Below are 27,900 nucleotides of genomic sequence, written 5' to 3' on the forward strand. Positions count from 1 at the left end.
TTATTTTTTAAATATAATTTTAAAATTTTATATTTTGGGTAATAAATTTAATTTTTTTTGGGTAAGTGATTATAAATATAAATATATGTAATTATTTTTTAACATATGTAATTAATATAATATTTTTATAACATAATATATATACGGGTCTGGCAGGGCCGGACTTTGGTAAAAAATCTAGCCCAAGACCCAACCCATATAAAAACTAGCCTTAAATTTTATCCAAGCTTATTTCGGAGTAGACCTTCTGGCTTGGGCGAGTAACCCGATCTATGAACAGGTCTACTATGCATATAACAATTTACATTTCAACAAAACTAAAATAAATAAAAAATATTTTTGGTACAAATAAATAATATAAAATAAATCTAAATATAAAATATGTTTTAAAACTATCTTTTTTTGTATTAATTGGTACACTATATTTCGATTGATACGGGCGAAATTAACCAGTACGTATCGATACAATCGAAACCAATCGAAATTTGCACCATAACAGAATTTAAAGTTTGTTATTTCGATTTATTACCGAAATGGAATGTTCCGGTTGGTACAAGCAGTATTGGAACAATATCGACTACCACAATCACTTCTACAAAAACAATATAATTACAAGCAGAAATGACAAATTTGATTAATTACAATCCTAACAAAAGCTAAAATAATCTAAAAAAATTGGGATAAAATCCACGACAAAAAATGAGAAAAAAAACCCCACTAGTCATACCCGAATAAATCCAAATTTTATTCTTAGAAAATCTAATCTATAAAAAGAATTGTTCTGTTGATTTCAATAGAATCTAAATCATTGAATTTCTATTATTGTCTTTCCTCTCTATATATCTACACGCACACAAATGTATGAATTTCATTGGTGAAGTTAAATTTTGGGTTAAATCACTTTTAGGGCCTAAACTTTTCTTTTTATCAAAGTTAGGCCCTAAACTTAAAAAATTTCTTACATTATGGCCTGGACTTTTTTTATCCAAATTAGTCTTTAAACTTGAAATTATTCTCACATTTGGGCTTGAAATCTTTTTGTTTGAGTTAGTCCTTGATATTTCCTTAAACAAATTAGAACAATTGTCAAGTTCAATGACTAATTTAGATAAAAAAAAGTTTAAACTCCAATGTATAAATAACTACCAAGTTCAAGTCCCAATATGAAAAAAATTACTAAGTTTAAGTCTCAATATAAGAACAATTATCAAATTTAGGCCTGATATGAGAATAATTGTCAAGTTCAATGACTAACTTAAATAAAAAAAATTCAAATCCCAATACGAAAATAATTACTTAAAACAATTATCAATTTTAAAAATTAATTTAGAAAAAAATTCAAATTTTGATATGAGAGTTATTGCCAAATTTAGGCAACTAATAGTGATTTAACCTTCCAACTTAGAATTATTGCCAAATTTGGACACCTAATAGTAATTTAACCTTCAAACTTTAAAGTGAGCTAAGTGGACCATATAGAAAGACTATAAAAACCTCTGCAAACAAAAACTAACCCAAAAAAACACTTACCAAGAGCTTGACACCAATTCCCTTATATTGTGCTCTCTCTCTCTCTTTCATCTCTCCATTCTCCAAAACAAAGCAAGATCCTTGCTTTCTGTTTACTTTTGATTTGTTTATTTTTAACTTTTTTTTTCTTCTTCTCACAAAGCTCTAATCTTAAGATTCAACCACCATTCATTATTCAAATCTCATAACTCCAAACTACCATTTGTGATTAGATCACACACAAAAAAGGGTTCCTTTTTTTTTTTGCAAGATCTTTTCTTTTTGTAGGGGACCGCAGGAAAAAAATCCCTTTTCTATTTTTGGGGTGAGAAAATGGGGAAGTTGACAGTTTGTGTGGCGGTGGTATGTGGGGTGGCGGTGGCAGCGGCAGCAGCGGTGGTGATTCATCGGAAAATGAAGAAGTCAGGGAAGTGGGTCAAAGCAATGGAGATAGTGAAAGAGTTTGAAGAAAGCTGTAGGACTCCGATTTCTAAGCTGAAACAAGTGGCTGATGCCATGACTGTTGAGATGCATGCTGGCCTTGCCTCTGAAGGTGGCAGTAAACTCAAGATGCTCATCACCTATGTCGACAGTTTGCCTACTGGGTATTTCAATGTTATTCCCTTTGTTTTAAAGCATATATATATATTATGTATTTACAATTTACTTGATCCGAAAGGTTTGGCTTTTGATTTGATGTTTTGTCGCTTATGTCTAAGATTAATTAAAAGATCAATGCTCATTCATGTATTGCTAATGTAAGTGTTTGTGCAGTGTAAAAACCAAACCATTATATTTGTTTGGATTTGTATGTTGATGTTTTCTTTAAAAGATCAATGCTTACTCATATTTGCTAATACTGCGTTTTTGCAATGTAAACACCAGATCACCATGTATTAATCTCAATATTTGTTTGGATTCTATGTTAATGTTTCGTCACTTATGTCTAAGATTCATTAAAAGATCAATGTCCATTCATGTATTGCTAATATAAGTGTCTGTGCAGTATAAAAACCAATCAACCATCTCAACCTATTTGTTTGGATTTTATGTTGGTTTTTTTGTCACTTATGTCTGTGATTCATTACAAGATCAATGTTTATTCATACATTGCTAATGTAAGCGTCCTTGCAGTGTAAAAACCAAACCACCTTGCATTAATCTCAATATATTTGTTTTGATTTTATGTTGATGTTTTATTAATTATGTCTAAGATTCACTAAAAGATCAATTTTTGTTCATATATTTCTAGTATAAGTGTCTGTGCAGTGTAAAAAACCAAGCCATCATGTATTTATCTCAATATGTTTGTTTCGATTTTTATGTTGATAGTTTTGTCAGTTATGTCTAACATTCATTAAAAGAGATCAATGCTCATTCATATTTGCTAATATTGCGTTTTCGTAATGTAAAAACCCGACCACCATGTAATAATCTCAATGTGTTTGGATTTTATGTTGATGTTTTTCTCATTTATGTCTAACATTCATTCAAAGATCAATGTTCATTCATATGTGTTTTGTCTTGAATGCCTTTCGTTGATGTATGTACGCCTTTTGGATTGGCGACAACATAGGTGAATTTTTGGTTTAACATATCTTTGGAATGGCTAACAATGGTCTCCACATCGACTAGTTTTTGCTTATTGGTTCATATATCTATAGGTTGTCCATTAGAGATTCTAGTTTATTACGATTTAATCCTTTTTTCTCTTTTCTGGTTTTAGGAATGAGAAGGGATTATTTTATGCGTTAGACCTTGGTGGCACTAACTTCCGTGTATTACGAGTGCTACTGGGGGGGAAAGATGGTGGTATCCTCAAACAACAATTCAAGGAGGTCTCAATTCCTCCGAATAAGATGACAGGGAGTTCAGCTGTAAGTGCTTTTGCTTCTCAAGAAATGACTGGAAAAAGGGCAAGCCATAAGATCTCTAATGTCTAACAGGTGATTTTTATTTCAGGAACTATTCGACTATATTGCTGCAGAACTCGCTAAATTTGTAGCTCAAGAAGAAGATGATTTTAAACCAACTTCTGGTAGGCCGAGGGAGCTTGGTTTTACCTTCTCATTCCCCGTGATGCAAACATCTATTGCTTCGGGAACCCTACTTAGGTGGACGAAAGGCTTCTCCATAGATGAAACAGTCAGTGATAACGGCTCACCCTTTGTTTTCATGCTTATTATGCATTCTGTAGACTTGTTCATAGGTCGGGTTATCTGCTCAAGCCTGAAGGCTTGCCCGAAATTTTGAAGGGTTTTGACAAAAATATTAGGCCCGAAAAACAAGCTTAGGCAAAAAAATTAGGTCCCGTTTAAAATATGGATCAAGCTCGAGCTCGAACACTCATTTCCCAATTCTAGCCCGGCCGGTTTTCTATGTTTATAATATACTTTGTTATGTTATTTTTATATATATGGGATAATTTATAGCACATAAAAACTAAATCTGTAGTAATATATATTATTCTAGTGTAAACATTAAATAAATGTTAAAATGCCTATATATATATAAATTTAATAAATGAAAAGAAAAGAAAATATTAAATTAAAAATAATATAAATAATTTTTTTTAAAATTGAAAAAAAATATGGATGGGCTTAAATTGGGCTTGGGTTAGTTATTTACAAATAAAGGTAGGTTTGAGCAAAATATTAACCCATATATCAGGTTAGGTTGTGCTTGGACAAACATAAAGTGTGTTAATATCAAACTTAAGGGTGGCTCATGAACACCTATATGCATTAGTTCCCCTTGAAGTTGATTTAACTAAGGCAATAATTTATTTAAAAGAAGTTTTCATATATTTTATTTTTGAAGAAATATATATATATGTGCCAGAATGCATTGCTGCTCTTTGGGTTTCTTTGTTATTATTAATGCAACTTGTCATATCATTTGCTCTTTTGTCCGCAACGTTTATCTCCTTACTGTTCTCGGTACCAAATTAACAGGTTGGCCAAGATGTGGTAGCAGAATTGACTAAAGCCTTGGAAAGACAAGGCCTTGAAATGCGGGTCTCGGCTTTGGTAAGCTTATGTTATGGACTTCTTTTGTCAACAGTTTATGACCTCGATATACTTCAATTGACCTTCAAACTTGATACATGATAATTATCTTGCTTTTCATTATATTGTCATTCTTATTGAACCGATTTTGAAACCAGGTCAATGACACAGTCGGAACGCTAGCTGGAGGCAAGTATGCCAACAATGATGTTGTTGTTTCTGTGATACTTGGTACCGGATCAAATGCGGCATACGTGGAACGTGCACAAGCAATTCCGAAATGGCATGGTCTACTTCCCAAGTCAGGAGAGATGGTTAGCTCTCTTTTAATTGCTATTAGTAAACCATGTTACTTGGAGTCAGCTGTGAGTGTCGGACACTACTATGTGTCCAACATGGTTTATTCATCTTCTTTTAAGTTTTCTTGCATTTGGAGAATCCTTAGAGGATCGTATTCTATACTCGTGTCCAATCATGTGTCGGATATGGGTGTCGGACTCGATAAAGATATCCGTGTATGTTTAAAATAGAACTATTTAATATTTTGCTGTAGGTTATCAATATGGAGTGGGGTAACTTTAGGTCATCACATCTTCCATTAACGGAGTATGACCAAGCACTCGATGCAGAGAGTTTAAACCCTGGTGAACAAGTAAGTGCACAGTGTTGTACCGTGCGGTACCTTTAGCTTTGCCTTATTGTCTCTTTAACATATATTTAGCTTATATTCTTTTGTTTTGTCACAGATTTATGAGAAGGTAATATCTGGTATGTATTTGGGAGAAATTTTTCGCAGAGTTCTGTGTAGGATGGCTGAGGAAGCATTTTTCGGTGACGTCGTTCCACCAAAACTCAAAGAGCCATTCATATTGGGGTAATAAATTTTCTAAGCTCAGGGGATTTCCTTTTCTTTTTTTTCTTTTGTAAATTCACTAGCCTTATATTTCTTGTCCGTGGAACAGTGAACATTCGGTTCTTCTCATTATATTTTTAAATCTTCTCGGTTATTTTTTGCCTGCACCTTTCTATTGTTTTCTTCGAGCCCTGCAGAAAAGTAAAATTTTGAGCTTTGTTCACAATCCAGGACGCCTGTTATGTCTGCAATGCATCATGACACTTCCCCTGATCTCAAAGTGGTAGCGAATAACTTGAAAGACATTCTCGAGGTATACTTTTTGATCTTGTAAATCTTAGTTCTTTTTCCGTCATTATTATTTTCTTGCCCGAATTTCTTGTTTTTCCTTCATATTCTCTTCGTGGATTTTTGTCTATGTTATTTGGAATTGCATTTAAATTTCGGTATGGGTATTTTTAAAACTTCCCATTCATTTCGTATATTTGGAGTCCTTGGAGGATCATGTCCGTATACTGGTCTCGGACAAAGAAAGATGAAGAATCGAATTAACATAGTTGTTTCATGTTTTTGGTTAAACCGAAATCACTTTGAAGTTGATTTTACAACAGGACCTTTCATTTCCTACAAAAATCAATGGCCCGAAAGCTTCTTTGCAACTTATGTTACTCCGACTCTTTTAATTCTCTCCAAAATATTCATTTCTAGTACCCGGAATTGACATTTAGATATAGGTTTAAGAGTACGACCCTGGGAAAAAATTGAGTTTATCTGGGTTATAAACATATTTGTATCCGACACATTTGAATCTTTGGAATGGGAACTGAGTCCTTGTTTTCTATTTCAGATATCAAATACCTCTCTGAAGATGAGAAAAGTAATTGTTCAGCTTTGTGACATTGTCGCAACACGCGGTGCTCGTCTTTCGGCTGCCGGGCTACTCGGCATTCTGAAGAAAATGGGAAGAGACACGATCAAGGAAGGGGAGAAACAAAAGACGGTAATAGCTATGGATGGTGGACTATACGAACATTACGAGGAATACCGTAACAGCTTAGAGAACTGCCTAAAGGAATTGCTTGGAGAAGAAGTATGCAAAACCATCAAAATCGAGCATTCGAATGATGGTTCTGGAATCGGAGCTGCACTTCTTTCTGCTTCGCATTCACAGTATCTCGAAGACGAGTCCTGAAAGAGTTATATGTGAGAAAATGAATGCCAGTTTTTTATCAACAAAATTTATTTATTTTTAACCTGGGGGGTTAGCATTTTTTTTCTTCATATTTTCCGGGAAATTCTAATAAAATTCTTAAATAATTGAAAAATAGGTTGGATTAAATGTATAAAAGCGGGAGATGGAAGCCTGGGACTTTGTTCATTAATATTTTTTTTCAATCTTTGTGGTGATTGCCAATGTTCACTGCTTAGCCATGAAAATAAGATTGCTAACCCACATTCCTATAATTTGATCAAATCTTGGATGTAATTAAAAAATTATATTTGTTTTTACGGTTGGGTTGGTTTAAAATTTCAAAACCCAGTAACTGACAAGTAGTGAACCCATAAATGAAAAAACTGCACAGACTGAAACCCAATAAATCAGTTGGGTTGATTTTAACCGAAAATTACTCTGGGACAAAGATATGAGTTGGAACATGAGTATGTTTATATTTCAATTTGTTTTTCGAGAATTTTATATATTTAAAAGAAAAAAATTGGGATGAATATAGAATTCAAGTTTCAGCCCAACTGTATTATTTTACTAAAAGTTTAAATACGCTTAAATTTTAATCATTTAACAGTGTTAACAATTTAAAATAAAAAAAATAAATTTTTTTAAAATAAAAACACAAAAACTAAATTTCAAAATACAAAGACCTAACATATTAGTTGGTAACATTAAGACGTCTCTAGACCCAGCTGATATTTTAAACGCAAAATTCAAGTGCTAGAACCGGCGTTATTTGAAACGAAATGATCGGTGCAGGGAATCGAGATGAAACTGGCCGCTAAATCAACCAGATAAAAAAAATTTTAAAAATTATAATTTTTATAACTATTTATAACTGAAAACTGTGCCTAACCAATTTAACTACTAGTCCAATTATTAAAACAAAGTTCAAACACCTTTAAACACAATTGTCATCCCTCCAAACACCACCTTTAAACACAATTAATACCACCAAAAATGGCAAGGCGGCAAAACGCAAGATTTTTGGGAAAATACATTCAAAACAGCACATTTTTAACTTACATTTATCAAAGTATCTTTATACAACAAATTACTCATTCGACTATTGCATCAAAGAAAAAAAAAACCCTAAATTTCACCTGGAATTTAACTAAAAGACCCAAAAATAAAAACATGTTCTGAGAACACAAATATGGGGATATCTCATTGTATTTGATTTATTTGGTTGTGGCTTTTAAGATAATAACTCAAGGTCAGTTTAGTGCACAAGCCAGCTCAAAAACTTCTAAACAAAGCTTACCGTCATTTACAGATGCATACATCAATCAGACAAATCATCTTCAGCTCCACTATATTGGTCAATATCTTGGTGTCGTGAAAGCTTGTGCGGTCTTCCAAGGCCATCTTCTGCATCTAGCCTTGCCATCTTTGAGCTTGAAATACCACCCCTTGAGTTGGAATAAACCTGATTGCATAACAGAAAAAATATGTGTATGTATGTACAAGAATTTAAAGATCAGTATAATCATGGTGCAAACTCTGACATCGGTTTTCTATGAACGTACCTCTGGCTCGTGGAGTTCTATTGCTGCAACTGTTGGTCTTCTCCTCACAGTAATTCTAGCAGGTACAGGAAAATGTTCAATCTCATCACCTGATCTTCCCTCTCTGGCCCTCTTCTTTCTTAAATTAAGCTTCGTGGGAAGAGGCTGCAAGAGAAGTGTGTTAATGTCGGCGTAATTGGAAGAATTTCCGCCAAAAAGTGGATTGACAAAGAGGTAAATTTTGTTCAAGTATGTACCACATAGCGAGCTTCTCCTTCATCGAACGAAACAAGGTATGTTGTTGGGTCATTTGCATTGTCGCCACGTACCTGTAAAGGGACCAGAAAGATTCTTTTTGAGCATGTAAAAGTGCTAGCTCCAGCTTGTGCAATGTAACATAACAAATTTCAGGTTACGTACATCCCAATGGTATTCTCGAACCCAAGAATATGTGATGTCTTCGTGTTCGTCATACATATCCTTCGATAGCTGCCACCATTCAAAACGACAATTGAAATGACAAAACAATTCACTTAAAATCAACATATTGAAAGTTGAGCCAGCATGCAGTTTTATATATAATATGTGGAATGTCAGGCATATCTACCTCACCAAGAGACGGCACCATGTATGCTAAAAATTTCTCAGGATTAACAGGATCTGAGCTCGGTGCCTGATAACTTTTCATAATGGCCTGCAATTATTGAAAAAGAGAACCAAAACCAATATCAAATGAACTAATATATATTAAAAGCTATTGCCAAAAATAAAATTGAAGAGTAAACTATGATCATCCTCTGAATAAAAGTTCCAGTGGTGCTATCAACTATTTGTGATATTCTCATTGATGACATTAGGGTGCTGTGAGTCGAAAGTGCACTATTAACATCAACAAAAAGCACAAAAAAGGGTGATTAACATGTATTAAAGAAATCCTCGGGCAAGCTAAAAGCCCTGATCACAAGATTTCTACTTACCAGGAAGCCAAGATACCAATCAACTATAATAATCCTAGTGCAATGTTAATATCAGGATATTAACTAATTTTATAAGCAGAATACACAATCAATGTGCCAGCATGCATGCCATAAAACCACTTCTTAACTCACCCTCGATTCATGTTCATCACGTACAGAGCCATGCAGCTTGCTGAAGATTTCTGAGTCAGCTGTAGGAGCATTATCAAATGCCACCATAACGAACTGGTCATCGTACCTGGTACAACCACGTCACAGGCAAAAAATATGAGTATGCTGCAATATAGCATGATAACTAATTATTGGATTCTAAAAGTTCTATAATTTAAATCAAACCATCAAATCTTTAAAAACTCCTATTTCACAATTCAAGTAGAGACCATAGATCATCAATTTCCCACTCCAGAATCCCACTTTACAAATGCATATTCAAACACACATTTGCATAGTATTTACTGTGCCGTTTTGTTGCATTTTGAAAGGCAAAGCGAGAAACAATAATATACAAGTTTATAGAGAAGACAAACTAGTCAATATGTATGCCTAAAAACAAATGTTAGGTTCAAGTTGGAAAAGAGGTTTGAGAATGGACGTGAGGATGATAACAGGCAACTTCAACACTAGAGGCTTTTCTTTGGTCTTTATCTCAAATTTTCATCTTGTTTTCACAATTAAAGGACAATCCAAAGCAGTATGCAAAGCCTATCCCAAATCCTAAGCCTACCTAATATGATAGATGTGAAGGATCACACAGCTAAAAGACGTTAGATTCACCTACCTAATACAGGCTTGCCATCGATATTCTTGTTTGTGTTTAGATTACTAATTAATTTTCTTTAAAGAAGGGAACCTTGTAAAGTATATCTCTTGTCACATTATGTTGATTCTTCCGCTAGAAACAAAATGAGACTACACAAGAACAGATATATCAACAAATCATAACATAACAACCGACAACAATTCCTTGACGGAGCAACCTTCATTCTATTTATCAACTGAGACATAGTAACAATGAATTAATTAAGTGGAATATACACAATCAAGATTTTCTTCATGCATGAGAACCTGGAAAGAAAGTAAACATAAAAATGTAAGAGCACTAACTAATTCCATACCGATCAAAATCAGGTAAGAGGGGCATAACGTCAACAGGCTCCAAGTTTTTATTGGTTGCATGGACAGGACGTAATTTGGATGCCTCAAATGATGCCTCAATTTCTTTGATTTGCCTTTCCCTAATAAAAATGTCAATGTTTTGTTGTCAACATGACTTAGTAAATGGAAGTAGAGAAGTCTCATAAGTCTGCTTCTAATAAAAATTCCAAAAACGGAGGTATAACAAACCTGTTGTTAAGGTTCACCAAAAGATTGCGGCCTCCCTTAAGTTCTCGCAGTTCTTTTGCTTGCTTTTCAGTCAAAGACTGCAAGCAAAAATGTATTTAGTTTCGAAAAGATTCCAACAATGATTGTCAAGAACACCAAATACGAAAAAGTTAGTTAGCAATTACCTGCTTTGTTGATTCCATACTAAGTGGAGATATGTACTGTGTTTTAACCAGCCAAGAAACACCTTTGTCAGTGGGTCTTTCTTTTCGTCTTATACCATCTCTTTTTACAGGGGTTATAGCAGCATCATCACGCAAGAGCTCTTCATCCTCTGGGGCGAGAGGCAGTCTAATACTAGGAGGACTAGATAAACAAACAATAGAGAGAGAATAAAAAAAGTGGCATAAAAGAGCAAAGTATTAAGAACAAAGTTCAAGCAGCTGAAATGTGATACTTGTATACACTGAGGTCAAGCAGGTCCAGTGGTATCCCAAGATCTGGCTCAACAAAAAGCTTAGGCTTGTACATTTTCTCCAGAGAAGTGATGGTATATTTTGTAAATCTGTGAGGAAGAAGAATATATTAACCAGGGATTAACTATGACATCTAGCCCAAAAACTAAAAGCAGCTTTTAAGTTTAAAATTTCAAAGGTCTAATATTTTTTTATCTATAAACAAAGTAAGAATAACCACAGATGTAAAACTAACATCACTAATGGGAGAAAGAAAAGAAAAAGGTAAATGCATTCAATCAGACAACCAACAAATATATTGGACCTTGGTTTTTAGAAAGATAAGATGCATACTCATCTTTCTTAAAAGCAAAACTGCAAGTTCTTACCGATCTTTATCTTTCTTCAAAGACATGAGTTTGGGCTGTGCACTAGGATCTGGAAGTTCATTCCGGAATCTACAGAATATAAGTATTTATTATTGTTGGAAGTAAACAATATAGATAGTTTCCATACTTAAATAATCAAAAGGAACACTTCCCTACATGAAAAAGAAATAAATATAGCAAAATTGCAGCAAATAACGATAAAGTACAGTTCTCAGGCAAAAAGTATTACTACACATCTAAAAGCAAGGAACATTGGAGAGACACATTTGAAGGAAACTCGCTTCTCAATGTTCACAAAACCAAATCAGAAATTTAGCAACAATATGCATGGGTTATATGACGTGAAGGAGCAAGAATTGATAATTTTCAACTTAAGGTCCATCAACCTACTTGTTCCAGCATCGCCCTAGTCTGTCATCATAAATGATTTTCATCCCCAAATCAGAACCACAAAAAAAATGGGAAAAAAAGTTCCTTTGGGCGAAGCTGACAACACCATTCACCTTAATCAGGTAAAAATCGTTAAGACAATATAGTAAATATGAAATCTCAATAATTTTAATATCTAAACATGATGTAACGTAAGAACCAAAAGGAAATTGCAAAACAGAAAAAAACTAGCATTTCCATATACTCACTTCAACTTGCACAAGAAAGTAGTCGGCTTCTTTAGCCTGTTCTCAATCCTCTCGCCACTCAGAAATAGTGTAGCTCTCTTATCTCCCATCCGTGACCCTACAATTGAACCATGCGCTTTCCCAGAAGTCATCATCTGGGTCTTCTGGGACTCCTTAATTTGCTGCCTTTGCTTCTCCTCTTGCCTGTGCTTCTCAAACTCCCTCTTCTTCCTCAACCTTCTCTCTTCCTCGGTCTCCACCCTTCCTGGAGGTCCATTTGGCTTCTTCACAGGAGGCACCATCGGCTTCTGCTCTCTACCTCCAACCCCATGATTGGAATGCCCATGTTCACGCCTTCCAGAACCTGAATAGTCCCTATTCCCTCCTTTATTGCGCTCATTCAACCCCGTTTTCCCAACATTCTCCTTTGGAGGAGGAGGTGGAGGAGGAGAACTCGGAGGAGGTGGTGGTGGAGGGATTGAAGAACCCGGAGAAGCCGGAGGAGGCGGTGGGGGAGGTGGCTGCATTGCTTGACTACCATACTGTGATGAATACTGTGAAGGCGGATAGTACATTGGTGGCTGTGAATTGATCGTATTTTGTGGCATTGAAGGCAAAGGAGGAGGTGGGGGAGGTGGATAGGAAGAATCTGGAGGCGGAGGTGGAGGAGGATAAGAATATTGCTGTTGTGGAGGCGGAGGTGGTGGTGGTTGTTGGGGTGGTCTAGGAGGGTAACCGTAATTCGAATTTGGATTCATGTGATTGTAATTTTGACCATACTGCTGTTGCTGTTGTTGTTGGGGTGGAAGAGGGTTTTGATTCTGCGGTGGTGGAGGGAATGATTGTGGAGGAGGAAATGGCCTATACGAAGCCATCTTCTTGCTCTTTTACTTATTTTTTCGATCACAGTATCAAAAACAGAGATAAAACAGAATGAACAAAAAAAGGGTTCAAATTTTGACTTCTGTGTTCTTCTTTTCCAAGTTTTCCAACAGAAACTGAGCCAAATTGTCCAAAAACGGAGATAAAACAAAAGAAAAAAGGTTGAGATTTCAAATTCCGGGTTCCAATTTCTCTGAGTTTTCCTTAAAGCCGATTTCAATAGGCAACCTTTCAACACTAGATATCATTCTAATTTCAATTTTTCTACTTGTAAGACCTGATCCCAATTTCTAAAATTCAGCTGAAGTAGGTAAACCCTAGCAAAATCAACCGCCAAAATTTTGAATTTTACCGGACAAACAGAAGAAAGCAAAGAAACAAACCGTTGAAGAAGCTAAATAGAGCAAGGATTCAAGTTCCCACTCCCAGAAACCCTAAGAAATAGATAGAAAGTGAGAACTCGAATCTAACCTGTAAAATACTTGAATCCAAAAACCAACTCCAGATACATTAACAAAAAAATAAAAATAAAATCCGAACGATTATAGTTTTCAAAAGATTTAAGACAGATTCAGAACGGGTAAGTAGGAATCTTTTAGGGCGAAATCAAGAAGAATGTAGAGAAACCCTAACAAATTATCATAAGAAAAAACTTGGAAGTGAAATTGGGGAGGAATTGAAAAACCCTAGAATGAATGGAATATAAAGATAGGATAAATTTAACGAAAGGGCATTGACATAATTAGTATATTATAAAGCGATTATTACAGAAAAAAAAAACAAAAAAGAGCGAGTGACCGGAAAAAAGCCTGTCGGAGGAAGGGGAGTTGTAGTGACAGCTCGGTTTTATCGCGGTCAGTCTTCCGATAAATTAATTTTTAATTTAAGTCTTCTCACTTATAATATTTTGAGTAAATTACTCTTAAACGATAATAAACTATTAATAAATTTATATTTTAATCACTTAATTTTAAAGATTATATAAAAAAAAAAGAAAAAAGAATATTCTCTAAGAGAACCTTTTAGAGCCACATTCCAAAGAGCTAACCTTAAGCTACATCGGCGATGGTTGGAGTTTCTGAAACCCTCCAACCATCAAGGCCTTCTCGATCATTGTCACGCCATTATTGTATTTACTCTTTTGATTTCTTCCCTTTTAAAGACACCTCCCCTTCTTTTGCAATAACTCATCCTATCTTTATCGTTTCATATCCCTTTTTCTTTATTTCATCTCCTCACCCCTTTCACTCAACCTTGCATCTTCTTTCCCTCTCATCACTATTACCTCATATTTACTAATTGTCATTCTAGATTCCCGAGATCCTTTCCCCCTTTGATCTTGGGTTAATGTTATCATTCCCTCTCCATTAATTTTTTAGGACTTAGAATCATTTTAAACGCCAGAAAATTGGCAAGCATGGTCATCTTTTAGCAAAATCACTCATTTTCTCTCACACACTCTCTTCCTCCCCAATTTTCACCGTTGCTAACACTTTTCCACCAAAAATATTTTTTCCACCCCCACTACCCCCAAAATGGGCAAGAGCCCCATTCGTGACTATAGTTGGTCAGAGAGTTCTACTTTGGAGTCCTCATCCAATGACGATTGTAACGCCCCGAAATATTAAATTTTTGTTTTGATGAATTTTGTCATTGGTTGGTATTTGCTTTAGTGGTTAAATGGCGTCAGTGTGGGTAAAGGCTTTCCAGGGGTGTGGGGTGATTTCATTTTGTTTGTCTTAGGTCCGCGCTTAAGTTGGTGGTGTTGGTGTAGGTTTTAAACTCTTAAAAGATGGTTGGTTATTAGGGGATTTCATTTTTATCCTATTCTTTTATTTTTTTTAAAAAAATAGCCCAAACAAAAATTTGTTTCCCACTTTTTGTTGCAGGTTCAGTTATCCGTTGTTTTTCTATTTTTTCCTTTTTTTACTCTCTTTTTTTTCCCTTTTGCTTTTTGTTCTCTCTAGTTGTTACGTTCTTGCTATTCCAATCCTTTGCCTTCATTATTCTTTATTATGTGATCAATTTCACTATTCTATTTACTCCTTTTTGAATCAAAGTTCTTCGTACTATTGATTTCGTTTAAGGGGGTAAGTGTTCATATTAAGTTTGATGAGGGATTTATGAATGTTTTGATTTTACTCGGTGGCAAGAATTATTGATTATGGAATCTATTGTTTTAGGTGGGAATCTCGAGTTTAACTATCCTCCGGCGAATTGATTCGTGTGGGAAAGGACTATTCATATTGGGTAAGTTGTGGAATGGTGTCAGGGAATGTTAAGGTTTTGCCAAGTATTACTTTGGTTGTTTTAACGATTGTTTTAATTAGGAGTTTTTTGCTAATTAAGTCATTTTGAATATTGATTTTAGGTTCTAATTACTTCATAGTTGCTTTCGTCTCAAAATAGGTTAAGGTGTATACCGAAAACACAAAAAAAATAGTAGTCAACGAAAGCTAAAAAAGTTCACTGTCGACGTTACACGGCCGTGTGTGAGACACGATCGTGTGAAAAACCGTGTGTCGCTATTTGGGCCATGTGGACCACACGGGCGTGTATGAAGCCGTGTGGGCCACATGTGCATGTGGGCCCAAAAATCTGAAATTTTTCCTAGAGCTATATATGTTGTTCCAATCGATCATGGGCTTTTCGCATGGTCGGTATGTGATTAAATGTGCTGTAAAATATAAAAAATGGTCAACTGGTTGCATGAATTATGATATTTTTTTGTATAACTAAAATGTCACATGTTGGTTAAACCTTGTATTTGTTATGCTATGTGTTTATACTGTAAGCATGTTTGATATATGTTGTATTATGTATTTGCATCTAGGATAGGGTATAGTAATATGTAGAGGAAATGTTTCTGTAAAATGGCGATAGTTCGCCTAATGATCTGGCAGCTCAGCTGCAATTATTTTGTTAAGTGTCTTAATAACACTGAGTGGTGTGTAGAGTTAGATGGGTGTTACACCCATATGGTGTGTTGGGATGGACGAAACTGGTATGTAATGATTAGGGGTAGGATTATATGTCTATATCTGCTCCGTTATAAATCTGCTTCAGATAAATCTGTCTAATATGCATTTAACTATTTTAAGTTATTCGTTATGCACTAGGTTTCAAAAACTCACTCTCTGTTTTATTGATATTTTAAGGTAATCTTCAAACTTAAGCGGGTCGGTGCAAACGGGAGCTCGGTTAATATCATAATCTATTTAAATTGATTTAATTAAATTATGGTATTTTGGTCTATAAATTTTTGGACTCTCTGGACTTTTTGAATTGTTTAGTTTTTAAACTTTATTCCCGTATTTTGCTTAATACTGCTCAAATGTTTTAGTCGACAAAATCCGCATCACTACAAAATTAAAGGCTTTCAAACAACGATCTATGTTTTTAAAATATTTCTTTTTAATTAGTCTTCCACTGCAAAAATTATAAGTTCTAGAAAATATAAACAAAACAATTTTTTTAGTAAATAAAATGATAAGAAATGATTTTGAATAAAAACCAGGATTTTGAAAGTTTATGACGATCTTCCATTTACTCAACAAAACCAAATTTTCAATAATATTAAGTAACAACTTCAGACTTGGCCATAACGTCTAGGCCGAGTTTAGGGTGTTACATATAGTGGTATTAGAGCTAGGCTGCAAAACTCGTGCTGTGAAATTTATGGTTCAAATTTTTTGTGAATATTATTTTCTGAGTAAAGTATATTTCTGCATTAATTTGAAAAAAATAAATCTGTAAAATACCGAGTCTCCGGCGCTGGTCCTGTAAGTACTTTTGACTTAGTTAAACTCTTAGTTAAGAAACTATAAAACCATTATAACTACTCTGAAATAGTTAGACTGAAAAGAAACACTGTAAACTCTTCTGATAATATTTTGAGCATAAAATGTCCGTTAATAAAACACCAAAACTGATACATAAAACTCTGTAATGTAGATAAACAAACTATGAGTGCATGCGAAACTCATGGTCGTGGTACTCGTGGGTGCGATAGGCGTAGTAGAAAGGCTCATGCTGAGTCGTCCTCGATGAGAAGTATGTCCAATTTAGATATGAGTGAGATACCGGCTACACCCACTGCTGAGACCAGGTCTCAAAGTTACTCAGCTAGGGACGACACACTGTCTTAAGCCATATTGAGAGTTTTGGAAAGGATCGTTGGGTCCCATTCTGGTTCTGGGAGCCGTGGGTCAGTAACTAAATGACTTCAGTTTAACAGCACTGAATTGTTTAGGGGCATCACTAGAGTTGCCCCTACTGTGGCCGAATATTGGTTGGAGGCCATACAGAGTATTATGAATGACATCAACTGCACCCCTGAGTAGAAATTGAAGGGTACAGTATCTCTACTTCACGATGAAGAATATCGATTGTGGTTAACGTTTGAAGAGAGTACTCAGGTTGATCAGATTACTTGGGATCATTTTAAGAGAGCCTTCTAGAGTAAATATGCGGAGGTGAGTTATATGGATGCTCGTAGATGCGAGTTTATGAGTCTTACCAAGGGAAATAGGACTGTGGCTGAATATGAAGTCAAATTTCTAAGGTTGAGCGGATATGCTCGTGGGTAGGTATCAACTAAATACAAAAAGTGCATTCACTTCGAGGATGGATTGAGGGATAATCTGAGGGTTTTGATAGCTTCGTAGAAGGAGCAGGTATTTGCCGTCTTTGTGGACAATGCGAAAATTGCTGAGGAGGTTAAGCGCATTGAGCGTGAAAATAGGGAATGTGATAGGGGGTAAGAATAAGAGGGATTTGGAGCCCTCTAGTTCTGTTTAGAAGCCTAAGAAACGGTTCAGATTCGATAGGCCTCCCAGTTGCTCCTACAGGCGAATGTTGGAAGAGGATAGAAGCTTATTTGCAAGTGGGTCTATGAAGCACTGCATTAGAGATTGTCTATAGTGTTTTGATCAGATGCAAGCTCCAACTCTGGAATTTGTTTAGCTTCAGTGGGGAGTTCAGCAGCCGCCTAGGGTTGCGGTCTGGCTAGGGGTAATAATGGTTTAATGAGGGATCAGAGAGCACTAGGCAGATGTACTAATTAGACTGAGGTGAAGCAGCTTGCACTAGTATATGTTGCTAGACGTCGTGAGGACAGAGACACCGCTATCAATGGTACATTTTTTATTCATATTACTCCGTATTTTGCATTGATAGATATAATACCAACACACTCTTATATAGATAGTTCCGTTTATGTAAATTTAGGGATTCCTATTGAGAGAAATTTTGGAAAATTTATTGTACTTAGTTCGTTGGGTCAATCAGTTCAGGTTAATAGACTGTATAGGAATGTACCGTTGGAGACACAAGGGGTTGTGTTTCTGATTAATCTGATGGAGCTTCCATTTGGAGAATTCGATCTGATATTGGGAATGGACTGGCTCATGGAACATTAGGTCAATTTGGATTGTACAGCTAAAAGGGTAGTTCTGAAATCCAAGAATGATATGGAAGTAATTATGATCGGTGAGCGTCAAGATTACTTATCCAATGTGATCTTCGCTCTTGTGGTCGAAAAGTTGGTTCATAAGGGGTGTAAGGCATTTCTAGCCTACGTTTGTGATTCTATTTCTATGGGTTCGTCTGTTGAAAATATTCAGACAATTAAAGAATTTTCGGATGTTTTTCCTAAAGAGTTACCAAGTTTGCCTCCAGATTAGGAAGTCAAGTTTGGTATCGAACTTCTACCAGGTACAACTCCAGTATCATTGCTCTTTATCATATGGCACCAAAAGAGTTTATGGAATTAAAGATGCAACTCCAAGAACTCATTGATCGAGGATTCCATCTCTCCTAGTGTGTTTTTGTGGGGGGCACCAGTTCTGTTCATGAAGAAAAATGATGGTACTATTAGAATGTGTATCGATTACAGTCAGTTGAATAAGTTAACGGTAAAGAGTAAGTACCCACTTCCAAGGACCGACGACTTATTTGACCAGTTTCGTGGGGCTTCTATATTTTCTAAGATAGAACTCGGTTCTAGGTATCATCAGCTTAAAGTTAGGGAGGTTGATGTTCATAACACTACTTTTAGGACTCGTTATGGCCACTACGAGTTCTTAGTCATGCCTTTTGGTTTGACGAATGCTTCGGTTACATTTATAGACCTTATAATCTAGGTTTTCTAGCCATATTTAGATCAGTTTGTCGTGGTCTTCAACGACGATATTCTGGTATACTCTAAGACTGAGGATAATCATTATGACCATCTTAGAGTAGTTCTTCAGATACTCCGTGAGAAACAACTTTACACTAAATTAAATAAGTGTGAGTTTTGACTTAGGGAAGTCACTTTTCTAGGTAATGTGGTTTCTACTGAGGGTATTTGAGTTGATCCTAAAAAAATTGAGGTTGTGTTTGAGTGAAAATAGCCAGAAATATTTCTGAGATCTACAGTTTCTTTGGGCTAGCTAGTTACTATCAAAGATTTGTCAATGAGTTCTCACTTATCGCAACTCCTTTGACTAATTTGTTGTAAAAGAACGCCCCATTTGTCTGGACTAATAAGCAGCAATCGAGCTTAGACATTATGGTCAAATCTGTTATGTCAGATTGAAGTGTGTTTTGAAACCCATCATTCTGTTTGAAAGTCCGTACTATATTAAAACCCTTGTAGTGATCTTTTACAAAACTTTTAAATATCTTGCTCGTTGTAAAAACACTTTAGAAACTATGTTTGTTGTGGAAAAATATGTTGTAATAGCGTGGTGTTTTGAAAACATTTATCTTTTTAAAAAATCCGCGACCTACTACTAGCAGATATAAATCAAAATAAGAAAACCCCAAACAAAAGTAAAATTTTAAAGAGGCCTTATTACATAACAATACTAAAATTAAATAGCTTAAAGATTAAAAGTTTAAAACAGCAACAATAGCAGTTGTGTGGCATCCATCGAGTCCCTTGCAGCACCGACCGCCTAAGAATTACCTGCACAGGTAAGCAGAAGGGTGAGTTTATGAAAACTCCGTATGTAATCCCTTGTTAAACAAACAATCAGTCATACCATAGACAAATACAGTCTGGGTTTAACCCTGTTTCAGTAACCGTTCAATAATAGTTAGGACCTTAGCCAAGTACAGTATCAGTAGCAGTATGGGCTTTAGCCCATTACAGTAACAGTAACAGAATTGCAATCAAAAGTCCTACCTATCCATCCTCTACACTCCACTCCATCCAGCCCTACACTCCAAAATATAGTATCGGTTGCTGCACTAAACAGTATATGCAGCAGAGTTGCAAGTACAGTACACTTCCTCCAAATATATCAAACCCACTCCCATACAACATGTTATCTTATAATATCATACGTGTATACAAAAATGTCATGCTCAAATACAGTTTTTCATAACATAAGGGTATATCAGTCATTTTACCTCATAAGGTATAACAGTCATTTCATCAATATGGGGTCTAAGTGTATTTATCGACCCAACAGGAGGTCCACATTCGTCTCGGGCGACCCGTGTAACCTTAATAGTCAATCAATGAAAATGGGCCCAAAGCCCATAATATGACCCATGTGGGTCCACCACCCGTGTGGCCCAATAAGCCCAAAAATAGCCTTGGTCGTACGAACTACACAGCCTGGCCCATTAATCTCCACACGTCCGTGTAGTTTACTCGTGTGGGGCTTACTAGCTTGTGAGGCCCACACGGCTCATTTCTGCCTAACATGGCCCAAAACGGCCTAAGCCCATAAAATCGTTCATGGTGGCATTTACGATCGAACGCCCACATTTTGAACTTTTAATTCACCACACGAGCGAGCGCGCACTCGTGTAGCGACACTAGTCATATTTTTCGGCTTTTACCGATTTATGATTATAGTGGTATGATTACACACCTTATTGCGAAACGTGTGAATAGCCCACGAGCACCCAAAACCTACATTCAACCAAGGTATTCCATTAGTCATTTGATAATAGGGTTAACAACCTCCCTTAATACAATCCCAACTAAACATAATGCTTGCCTTAATTGAACAAATGCGGCTTAGTCCTCTTAGACCGTTTAACTAAGATTGATCACACGCTCCCTGTCGAATACCTGCGTTACCAGTGAAATCCATTAGTGTGGTTGCTTAAACTGTAACACCCCAAACCCGGCCTAGACGTTATGACCAAATCCGACGTGCCACATCGAAGCATTAAAAGAAAACATTTTATATTTTTAATCTAGAGAACTTACTTAGTGTTTAAAAGGTAATTTCATCGTAGGTTAAAGTGAATGGAAGTCGAGCACCAGGTAGGAAACCGGAGAAGAGGAGGTGAGTCCAGCGGACTGCTTAAGTACCAAGCTCCCTTAGGCTCTAATCCTAGACATGCACACCACCATTGCCACACCTTAACTTCATGTATATTCTTAGGAAACCAATTCGATTAAGTCCATTTTTAGAAAAGTGATTAAGTTTGGAAAACGTTTCTGTTGCGGAAGTCTTGCTTGTTGCCGTGATATTTTGAAATCAATTACCGTTTTGAAAACGCGCCCTAAAGCTAATCAGTTTCAGTGATTAATATATCTGTTCTAAAAATAAACATATTAAACAATTTAAATAATTAGAGCAGCCTTATTACAACTTAAAAACCCAAATCATAAAAGTAAATGAAAAGATGTCCGATTTCCAGAAGGAAATCGAAATTTGCAGAACGTGTGGCCACTCTGAATCCCTCACAGCTCCAACCACTATGGTTGGGGATTACCTGCATGGATGGAAATAAGGGGTGAGTTTGGGAACTCGGTGTGTAAAATAACCCAACCATAGCCCAAATCAACTGAAACCACAGAAACAAATTAAACATGGCCTTAGCCCTATGCAGAATTCAGAATGAAGCCCATAGGCCCATAACAGATACAGAACAGATATTTGATATATGCAGAACCCAACCCATATCCAACCTTACGCCATGTGGGGAGACTACTCGACCCACCCATCCGCTACACACCACAGAATTTGCAGCATGGCTGCCAGAACAGATATTGTGACAGAGTCACCAGATACAGATATTGTGGCAGAGCCACCAGAACAGATATTTGTGGCAGAGCCACCAGTATACTCTCTTCATCAATATAACCCATATCCCATACAACATATATACATGTCATGGCATACATCACGCAGAATCAGAATATCATACATTTCAGTCACAATTAACCCTAGGGGTATAATAGTCATTTTACACATAAGGGTATTATGGTAATTTTCCATACATGATGGTATTCTAGTAATTTAACTATTTTAGGGTTTTCTTGCATATCATATCCATTTATGAACTAACAGAAACACTTACCGAGTGTTCTTACCGAATTGGCCCCGTTGGCCCATTATCTCAATTTTGGCCCATTAAGCCCAAAAATATCGAAACGCACGAAATCGTGCGTGCTGCAGTTTTATCACTTTAGATTACCGAATATGCTAATCCATCTATCTTACGAGCACTCGTACACTCACAAGTTCACAAAATACCGGCTTTTCGGCATTTCGACTTTTGCCGATCTAGTCTATAAGAGGGTGTCAGTTACACACCTGATTTATGACGGTACGTTGGCGAGATCCACACACGAACTGCCTACAATTGGATTACTAACACGTTAATCTAAATATCAAAATCAAACTACGTATTTAACCCCTTACTATATTCGGCCAACACAGCCTTAGATCCCAGAGTTCTTTACCTTTTTGCCGAAATATGGGTTAGATCCAAAGATTCAACCGAAACAGTCTTCAAGACCTTTTTGCTGTATGCCCTCTTGTCTTCTTGTCTATGCTAACTCTTACACAACCAAAAAAAAAGAGGCACTAAACCCTTAGCCCAAAACGCTAGCCACTCTTAGGGGTTTCGGCTTTTCTTAATTTCCGAAATAAGGAAATAGGTTCGAAAAATTACCACCGGTTCCTTCAGTCGACGATTCCACCTTAGTTCCTATTCGATTCTGATGTAGATCTAATCCCAAAACCTTAGTAGAAATCAAACCTTTATGGTCTACAGATTCGGCTATGTCCCTAAAAGTATGGAGTTTTTGGCTTTTTGTACTGTGTAGAGGAAGATGGAATATGAGAGTTTTGCTATGGTCTTGTCGACAGAAACTTGGCGTTTAGAGGATTAGAGAATCGGTTAAAAAGATAGAGAAAAGTAAGAGGGTTTGGCTAGGAGAAATCGGCACAGAAGAAATATAGGCTTTCGGGATTTCGGCTTTTGTGATATTCGGCTATAAGGCTTAAAAATGAATGGTAAGAAAGTGGTGTAGAGTAGAATGGTAGAAGGATTCAGCTATGAAGGAAAAGAAGATGGGAAAATAGATGGAGAGAAAAAGAAAAGAAGAGAAGAGGAGGAAGGATGGTCAGAAAACGGCACAACTTACCCCAAATGCCAAATTTATACTTGGCATTTGACCTAGCCGAAATTTTCCCCCTAAAGAAACCCTTGGCCGGCCAACTCTTGCTCCTCAAGAGTCCACCATTCGGCCAATACTACTCTTCCTAATCAGCTCCTAAATCCTCTCCCTTATCCCCTCCTTACTCAATCTCCTGAACAACTCAAACTTCTCCTAACAGACTTTTACTTGAGTTCCATTACTTACCATTCCTAATCATAAAAATAATTCCCTTAATATGCTCTCATTGTGACTTGAACCTCAGTTCTCCCTAGCCATCCACACGCCACTTTTATAACATTCACAGTGGCGTCACATGCCACTTTGCCACATGCTTCCTTGTGATTTATTTTACCCAATAAATAATTAAAAGCCCAGTTTACTAGAACCCCTTTTTCTTGTAGAATTAAAATTAATTAAAATTACCAGATTTTAACTTAAACTTGGGCCTTCTAGAGACCCACTAACATAATTAGACCTATGCCAAGCAGTCAAAACACAGAAATTCTAAAAAATTCTAAATTTTTCCAAAATTCACAGAATTTCTGAAAATCCCGAAAATTGGGGCGTTACAACTCTACCCTCCTTAAAGAAATTTCGTCCTCGAAATTTTACCTGGTCTGAACAGATGAGGGTATTGTTGACGCATCGCCTTTTCTGACTCTCAAGTAGCTTCCTCTATACCATGATTACGCCAAAGCACCTTCACTAATGGGACAGATTTTTTTCTTAGAACCTTAACATCTCGATCCAATATCTGTACAGGCTCGTCCTCGAAAGTCAAATCAGGCTGCACCTCAATCTCTGCAACCGGCACGACATGAGTAGGGTCAGAACGATAATGCCTTAACATAGAGACGTGGAAAACATCATGGATTCTGTCTAACTCTGGAGGCAATTCCAATTGATAAGCCACTGGGCCTACTGGCTTCAAAACCCGATAAGGCCCAATGAACCGCGGACTCAACTTGCCCTTCTTACCAAACCTTAAAATCTTCTTCCAAGGAGAAACCTTTAAGAAGACCATATCACCTACTGAGTACTCAATCTCCTTACACTTCAAATCCGCATATGACTTTTGCCTATCAGATGCTTCCTTCAGCCGATCTCTAATTACTTTAACCTTATCTTCAGTATCAGCTACCAACTCTGGTCCAAGAACCTGCCATTCTCCTAATTCGGTCTAACAACTAGGAGTACGACACCTACATCCATACAACGCTTCATACGGTGCCATTCGAATACTCGCCTGATAGCTGTTGTTATACGCAAACTCTGTCAATGGCAAGTAATCCTCCCAACTTCCTCGAAAATCAATAACGCATCCCCTTAACATGTCCTCCAGAATCTGAATAACCCTTTCTGACTGACCATCCGTCTGGGGATGAAAAGCCGTACTAAAGTTCAACCGCGTCCCCAACGCCTCATTCAACTTCTGCCAAAATTGAGATGTGAATCTAGGATCTGGTTAGAAATAATTGAAACTGGGATACCATGGAGTCGCACAATCTCCGACACATACAACTTGGCCAACTTTTAAAGTGAATAGTCAATGCGAATAGGTATGAAATGAGCCGATTTGGTCAGTCTATCGATAATCACCCAAACCGAGTCTTTCTTTGTTGGTGTCAAAGGTAACCCACTCACGAAGTCTATGGTTACCTTCTTCCACTTCCAAAGTGGTATCTTTACTGGCTGCAAAAGTCCAGAAGGTAGTTGATGCTCAGCTTTCACTTGCTGGCATGTCAAACATTTCCCCACAAAGTCCGTCACTTCTCGTTTCAACCTAGGCCACCAATACAGTTCTCGCAAATCGTGATACAACTTATTCCCTCCAGGATGCATAGCACAAAGTCCCCCATGAGCTTCCTTCAATTTGACTGCCTCAAGTCAGAGTCCTTCGGCACACAAATTCTTCCTCGGAAACACAGAACTCCTTCACTATTCAACCCAAACTCAGAAGTTTCCCCTTCCTTAACTTGTTGGAAACGAGTAACCAAAGACTCATCTCTTAACTATTTTTCCTTAATCTGATCCACCCAGGTTGGCCTTACTTGCAACTCAGCCAACAGACTTCCATCATCATACAGACTCAGACGAGGAAACATTGCTCTCAGATCAGATACAGCTCTACGACTTAGAGCATCGGCTACCACATTAGCCTTGCCTAGGTGATACTCGATCAAACAGTCTTAATCCTTAAGCAACTTAATCCATTTCCTTTGCCTAAGGTTCAACTCCTTCTGAGTCGGCAAATATTTAAGACTCTTATGGTCTGTGTATATAATACACCTTCCTCCGTACAAGTAATGTCTCCAAATCTTAAGTGCAATGATCACTGCTGCCAAATCCAAATCGTGCGTAGGATAGTTTACTTCATGAGGCTTAAGCTTTCGTGATGCGTAAGCAACCACCTTACCTTCTTGCATCAACACACAATCCAAACCTACGTGTGATGCATCACTGTACACCGTAAAATCCTTTCCAGAGTCTGGCTGAATTAATACATGTGCTTCAGTCAGAATTTTCTTCAACTTCTCAAAAGCTTCCTGCTGCTTCTTGGTCCAAACAAATGGTACTCCTTTCCTTATGAGTTTTGTCAAAGGTGCTGCCATCATAGAAAAACCTTCCACAAACCTTCTGTAGTATCCTGCCAACCCTAGGAAACTCTGAATTTTCGAGACTGACCCAGGTGGTTTCCATTCCAAAATTGCTTCAATCTTTTGAAGGTCCACCTTAATCCCCTCGGCAGAGACAACATGTCCTAAGAAGGTTACCTCTCTCAACCAGAATTCACACTTGCTGAATTTCGCGTAAAGCTCATTCTCCTTCAACACCTGCAGCACAATGCGGAGATGCTAATCATGTCTCGCTTCAGTTTCAGAATATACCCGAATATCGTCAATAAAGACGACTACGAATCGATCCAAAAAGGGTTGGAATACACGATTCATCAGATCCATGAAAGTTGCAGGAGCGTTTGTCAGCCCAAATGGCATAACCAGGAACTCGTAATGACCATACCGAGTCCTGAATACCGTCTTGTGAATATCCGCCTCCTTGACCCTCAACTGATGATATCTAGATCGAAGATCGATCTTGGAAAATACAGAAGCTCCTCTAAGTTGGTCAAACAGATCGTCAATTCTTGGCAGAGGGTACTTATTCTTAATCGTCAGTTTGTTCAACTGGCGATAATCAATACACATGCGCATCGTCCCATCCTTCTTTTTCACGAATAGCACTGGTGCTCCCCATAGAGACACACTTGGCTTAATAAAGCATCTATCCAACAACTCTTGAATCTGAGCTTTTAGCTCCATCAACTCCTTCGGTGCCATCCTATATGGTGCGACGGACACTGGTGCTGTTCCAGGAAGCAAGTCGATTCCAAACTCGACTTCTCGGTTCAGAGGCAATCCCAGAATCTCTTCTGGAAAAACATCTTGGAATTCCTTAACAGTTCTAACTTTATCCACCGCCAGTCCCTCAGCCTCCGACTGACTTACAAATGCCAAATAAGCCTCACAACCCTTACGAATCCACTTTTCGGCTCTCAATACCGACACCATATTGGACAAATAATCCCTTCTTTCACTTATCACAATAACCTTCTCACCTTCCGCAGTCCTTAACACCATTCGCTTAGCAGCACAATCCAGAGTCGCCTCATGCTTAACTAGCCAGTCCATTCCCAGAATGAGGTTGAATTCTCTGAACGGTAACTCCATCAAGTCTCCAGAGAAATCCTTCCCTTGAGTTTCTAAAGGCACGTCTCTATACAGTTTGTCTACCCTAACCGAGTGACCCAAAGGACTTAGTACCAATACCCCACTCACAGTCTCCTCAGAGTGCACACCCAACGACCCAGATATGGCACATGCAATATACGAATGAGTAGACCCAATATCTATCAAAGTAGTGTATGACATGCTATAAATAAAAAACGTACCAGTTATGACGTCAGGTGCATCACCCTCCTCTCAATGACGAGCTGCATACACCAACCTTGGAGTTTTCGGCTTCTTGTACTGTGTAGAGGAAGATGGAATATGGTAGTTTTGCTGTAGTCTTGTCGACATAACTTGGGGTTCAGAGGATTAGAGAATTGGTCAAAAAGATGGAGAAAAATAAGAGGGTTTGGCTAGGAGAAATCGGCACAGAAGAAATATAGGCTTTCGAGATTTCAGCGTTTGTGATATTTGGCTATAAGGCTTAAAAAAGAATGGTAAGAAAGTGGCGTAAAGTAGAATGGTAGAAGGATTCGGCTATGAAGGAAAAGAAGAGGGGAAAATAGATGGAGAGAAAAAGAAAAGAAGAGAAGAGGAGGAATGATAGTCAGAAAATGACATAACTTACCCCAAATGCCGAATTTATACTTGGCATTTGACCTAGCCAAAATTTGCCCCCTAAAGAAACCCTTGGCCGGCTAACTCTTGCTCCTCAAGAGTCCACCATTCGGCCAATACTGCTCTCCCTAATCAGCTCCTAAATCCTCTCCCTTATCCCCTCTTTATTCAATCTCCTGAACAATTCAAACTTCTCCTGAAAGACTTTTACTTGAGTTCCATTACTTACCATTCCTAGTCATAAAAATAATTCCCTTAATATGCTCTCATTGTGACTTGAACCTCAGTTCTCCTCAGCCATCCACACGCCACTTTTATAACCTTCCTAGTGGCGTCACATGCCACTTTGCCACATGCTTCCTTGTGATTTATTTTACCCAATAAATAATTAAAAGCCTAGTTTACT

At 37.2% G+C, this 27,900-nt stretch overlaps 3 protein-coding genes across 3 annotated transcripts; 1 reads left to right on the plus strand and 2 right to left on the minus strand.

The window, feature by feature from the left end:
- Nucleotides 1–1,516: 1,516 nt before the first annotated feature.
- LOC107889104 (hexokinase-1) lies at nucleotides 1,517–6,752 on the plus strand. The gene is made up of 9 exons (XM_016813431.2): nucleotides 1,517–2,114; nucleotides 3,236–3,386; nucleotides 3,472–3,654; nucleotides 4,464–4,538; nucleotides 4,676–4,831; nucleotides 5,071–5,169; nucleotides 5,264–5,391; nucleotides 5,602–5,683; nucleotides 6,218–6,752. Exons 1-9 carry the CDS (start codon nucleotides 1,843–1,845, stop codon nucleotides 6,560–6,562), a joined length of 1,491 nt encoding a protein of 496 aa, XP_016668920.1. The 5' UTR covers nucleotides 1,517–1,842; the 3' UTR covers nucleotides 6,563–6,752.
- Nucleotides 6,753–7,594: 842 nt separating this feature from the next.
- LOC107889105 (protein PAF1 homolog) lies at nucleotides 7,595–13,928 on the minus strand. The gene is made up of 12 exons (XM_041076344.1): nucleotides 11,889–13,928; nucleotides 11,251–11,319; nucleotides 10,864–10,971; nucleotides 10,592–10,772; nucleotides 10,428–10,504; nucleotides 10,199–10,318; nucleotides 9,216–9,321; nucleotides 8,714–8,800; nucleotides 8,527–8,595; nucleotides 8,364–8,435; nucleotides 8,128–8,271; nucleotides 7,595–8,027 (listed from the first exon to the last, which is right to left on the minus strand). The coding sequence occupies exons 1-12, from the start codon at nucleotides 12,740–12,742 to the stop codon at nucleotides 7,884–7,886; spliced, it is 2,031 nt and encodes a 676-aa protein (XP_040932278.1). The 5' UTR covers nucleotides 12,743–13,928; the 3' UTR covers nucleotides 7,595–7,883.
- Nucleotides 13,929–25,965: 12,037 nt separating this feature from the next.
- On the minus strand, nucleotides 25,966–27,227 carry LOC121206021 (uncharacterized). The gene is made up of 4 exons (XM_041076182.1): nucleotides 27,154–27,227; nucleotides 26,757–26,940; nucleotides 26,414–26,645; nucleotides 25,966–25,982 (listed from the first exon to the last, which is right to left on the minus strand). The coding sequence occupies exons 1-4, from the start codon at nucleotides 27,225–27,227 to the stop codon at nucleotides 25,966–25,968; spliced, it is 507 nt and encodes a 168-aa protein (XP_040932116.1).
- Nucleotides 27,228–27,900: the final 673 nt, after the last annotated feature.

The sequence above is a fragment of the Gossypium hirsutum genome, chromosome A09 (assembly GCF_007990345.1).
Source record: "Gossypium hirsutum isolate 1008001.06 chromosome A09, Gossypium_hirsutum_v2.1, whole genome shotgun sequence".
NCBI lineage: Eukaryota > Viridiplantae > Streptophyta > Magnoliopsida > Malvales > Malvaceae > Gossypium > Gossypium hirsutum.

Bases quoted from the DNA above. Each gene is read 5' to 3' on its own strand.
- LOC107889104 (XM_016813431.2), top strand. From the start codon at position 1,843: ATGGGGAAGTTGACAGTTTGTGTGGCGGTGGTATGTGGGGTGGCGGTG. The intron at 3,387-3,471 runs GTAAGTGCTTTT...TTTTTATTTCAG, and splicing joins AGATGACAGGGAGTTCAGCT to GAACTATTCGACTATATTGC. The intron at 5,684-6,217 runs GTATACTTTTTG...TTTCTATTTCAG, and splicing joins ACTTGAAAGACATTCTCGAG to ATATCAAATACCTCTCTGAA.
- LOC107889105 (XM_041076344.1), bottom strand. From the start codon at position 12,742: ATGGCTTCGTATAGGCCATTTCCTCCTCCACAATCATTCCCTCCACCA. The intron at 11,320-11,888 runs GTGAGTATATGG...TATATTCTGTAG, and splicing joins ACTTTCTTGTGCAAGTTGAA to ATTCCGGAATGAACTTCCAG. The intron at 8,801-9,215 runs GTGAGTTAAGAA...CAATAATTGCAG, and splicing joins GTGATGAACATGAATCGAGG to GCCATTATGAAAAGTTATCA.
- LOC121206021 (XM_041076182.1), bottom strand. From the start codon at position 27,227: ATGTCGACAAGACTACAGCAAAACTACCATATTCCATCTTCCTCTACA. The intron at 26,941-27,153 runs GTTGGTGTATGC...TCACTCGGTTAG, and splicing joins AAGAAGCCGAAAACTCCAAG to GGTAGACAAACTGTATAGAG. The intron at 26,646-26,756 runs GTTATTGTGATA...TTTGTAAGTCAG, and splicing joins GGACTGCGGAAGGTGAGAAG to TCGGAGGCTGAGGGACTGGC.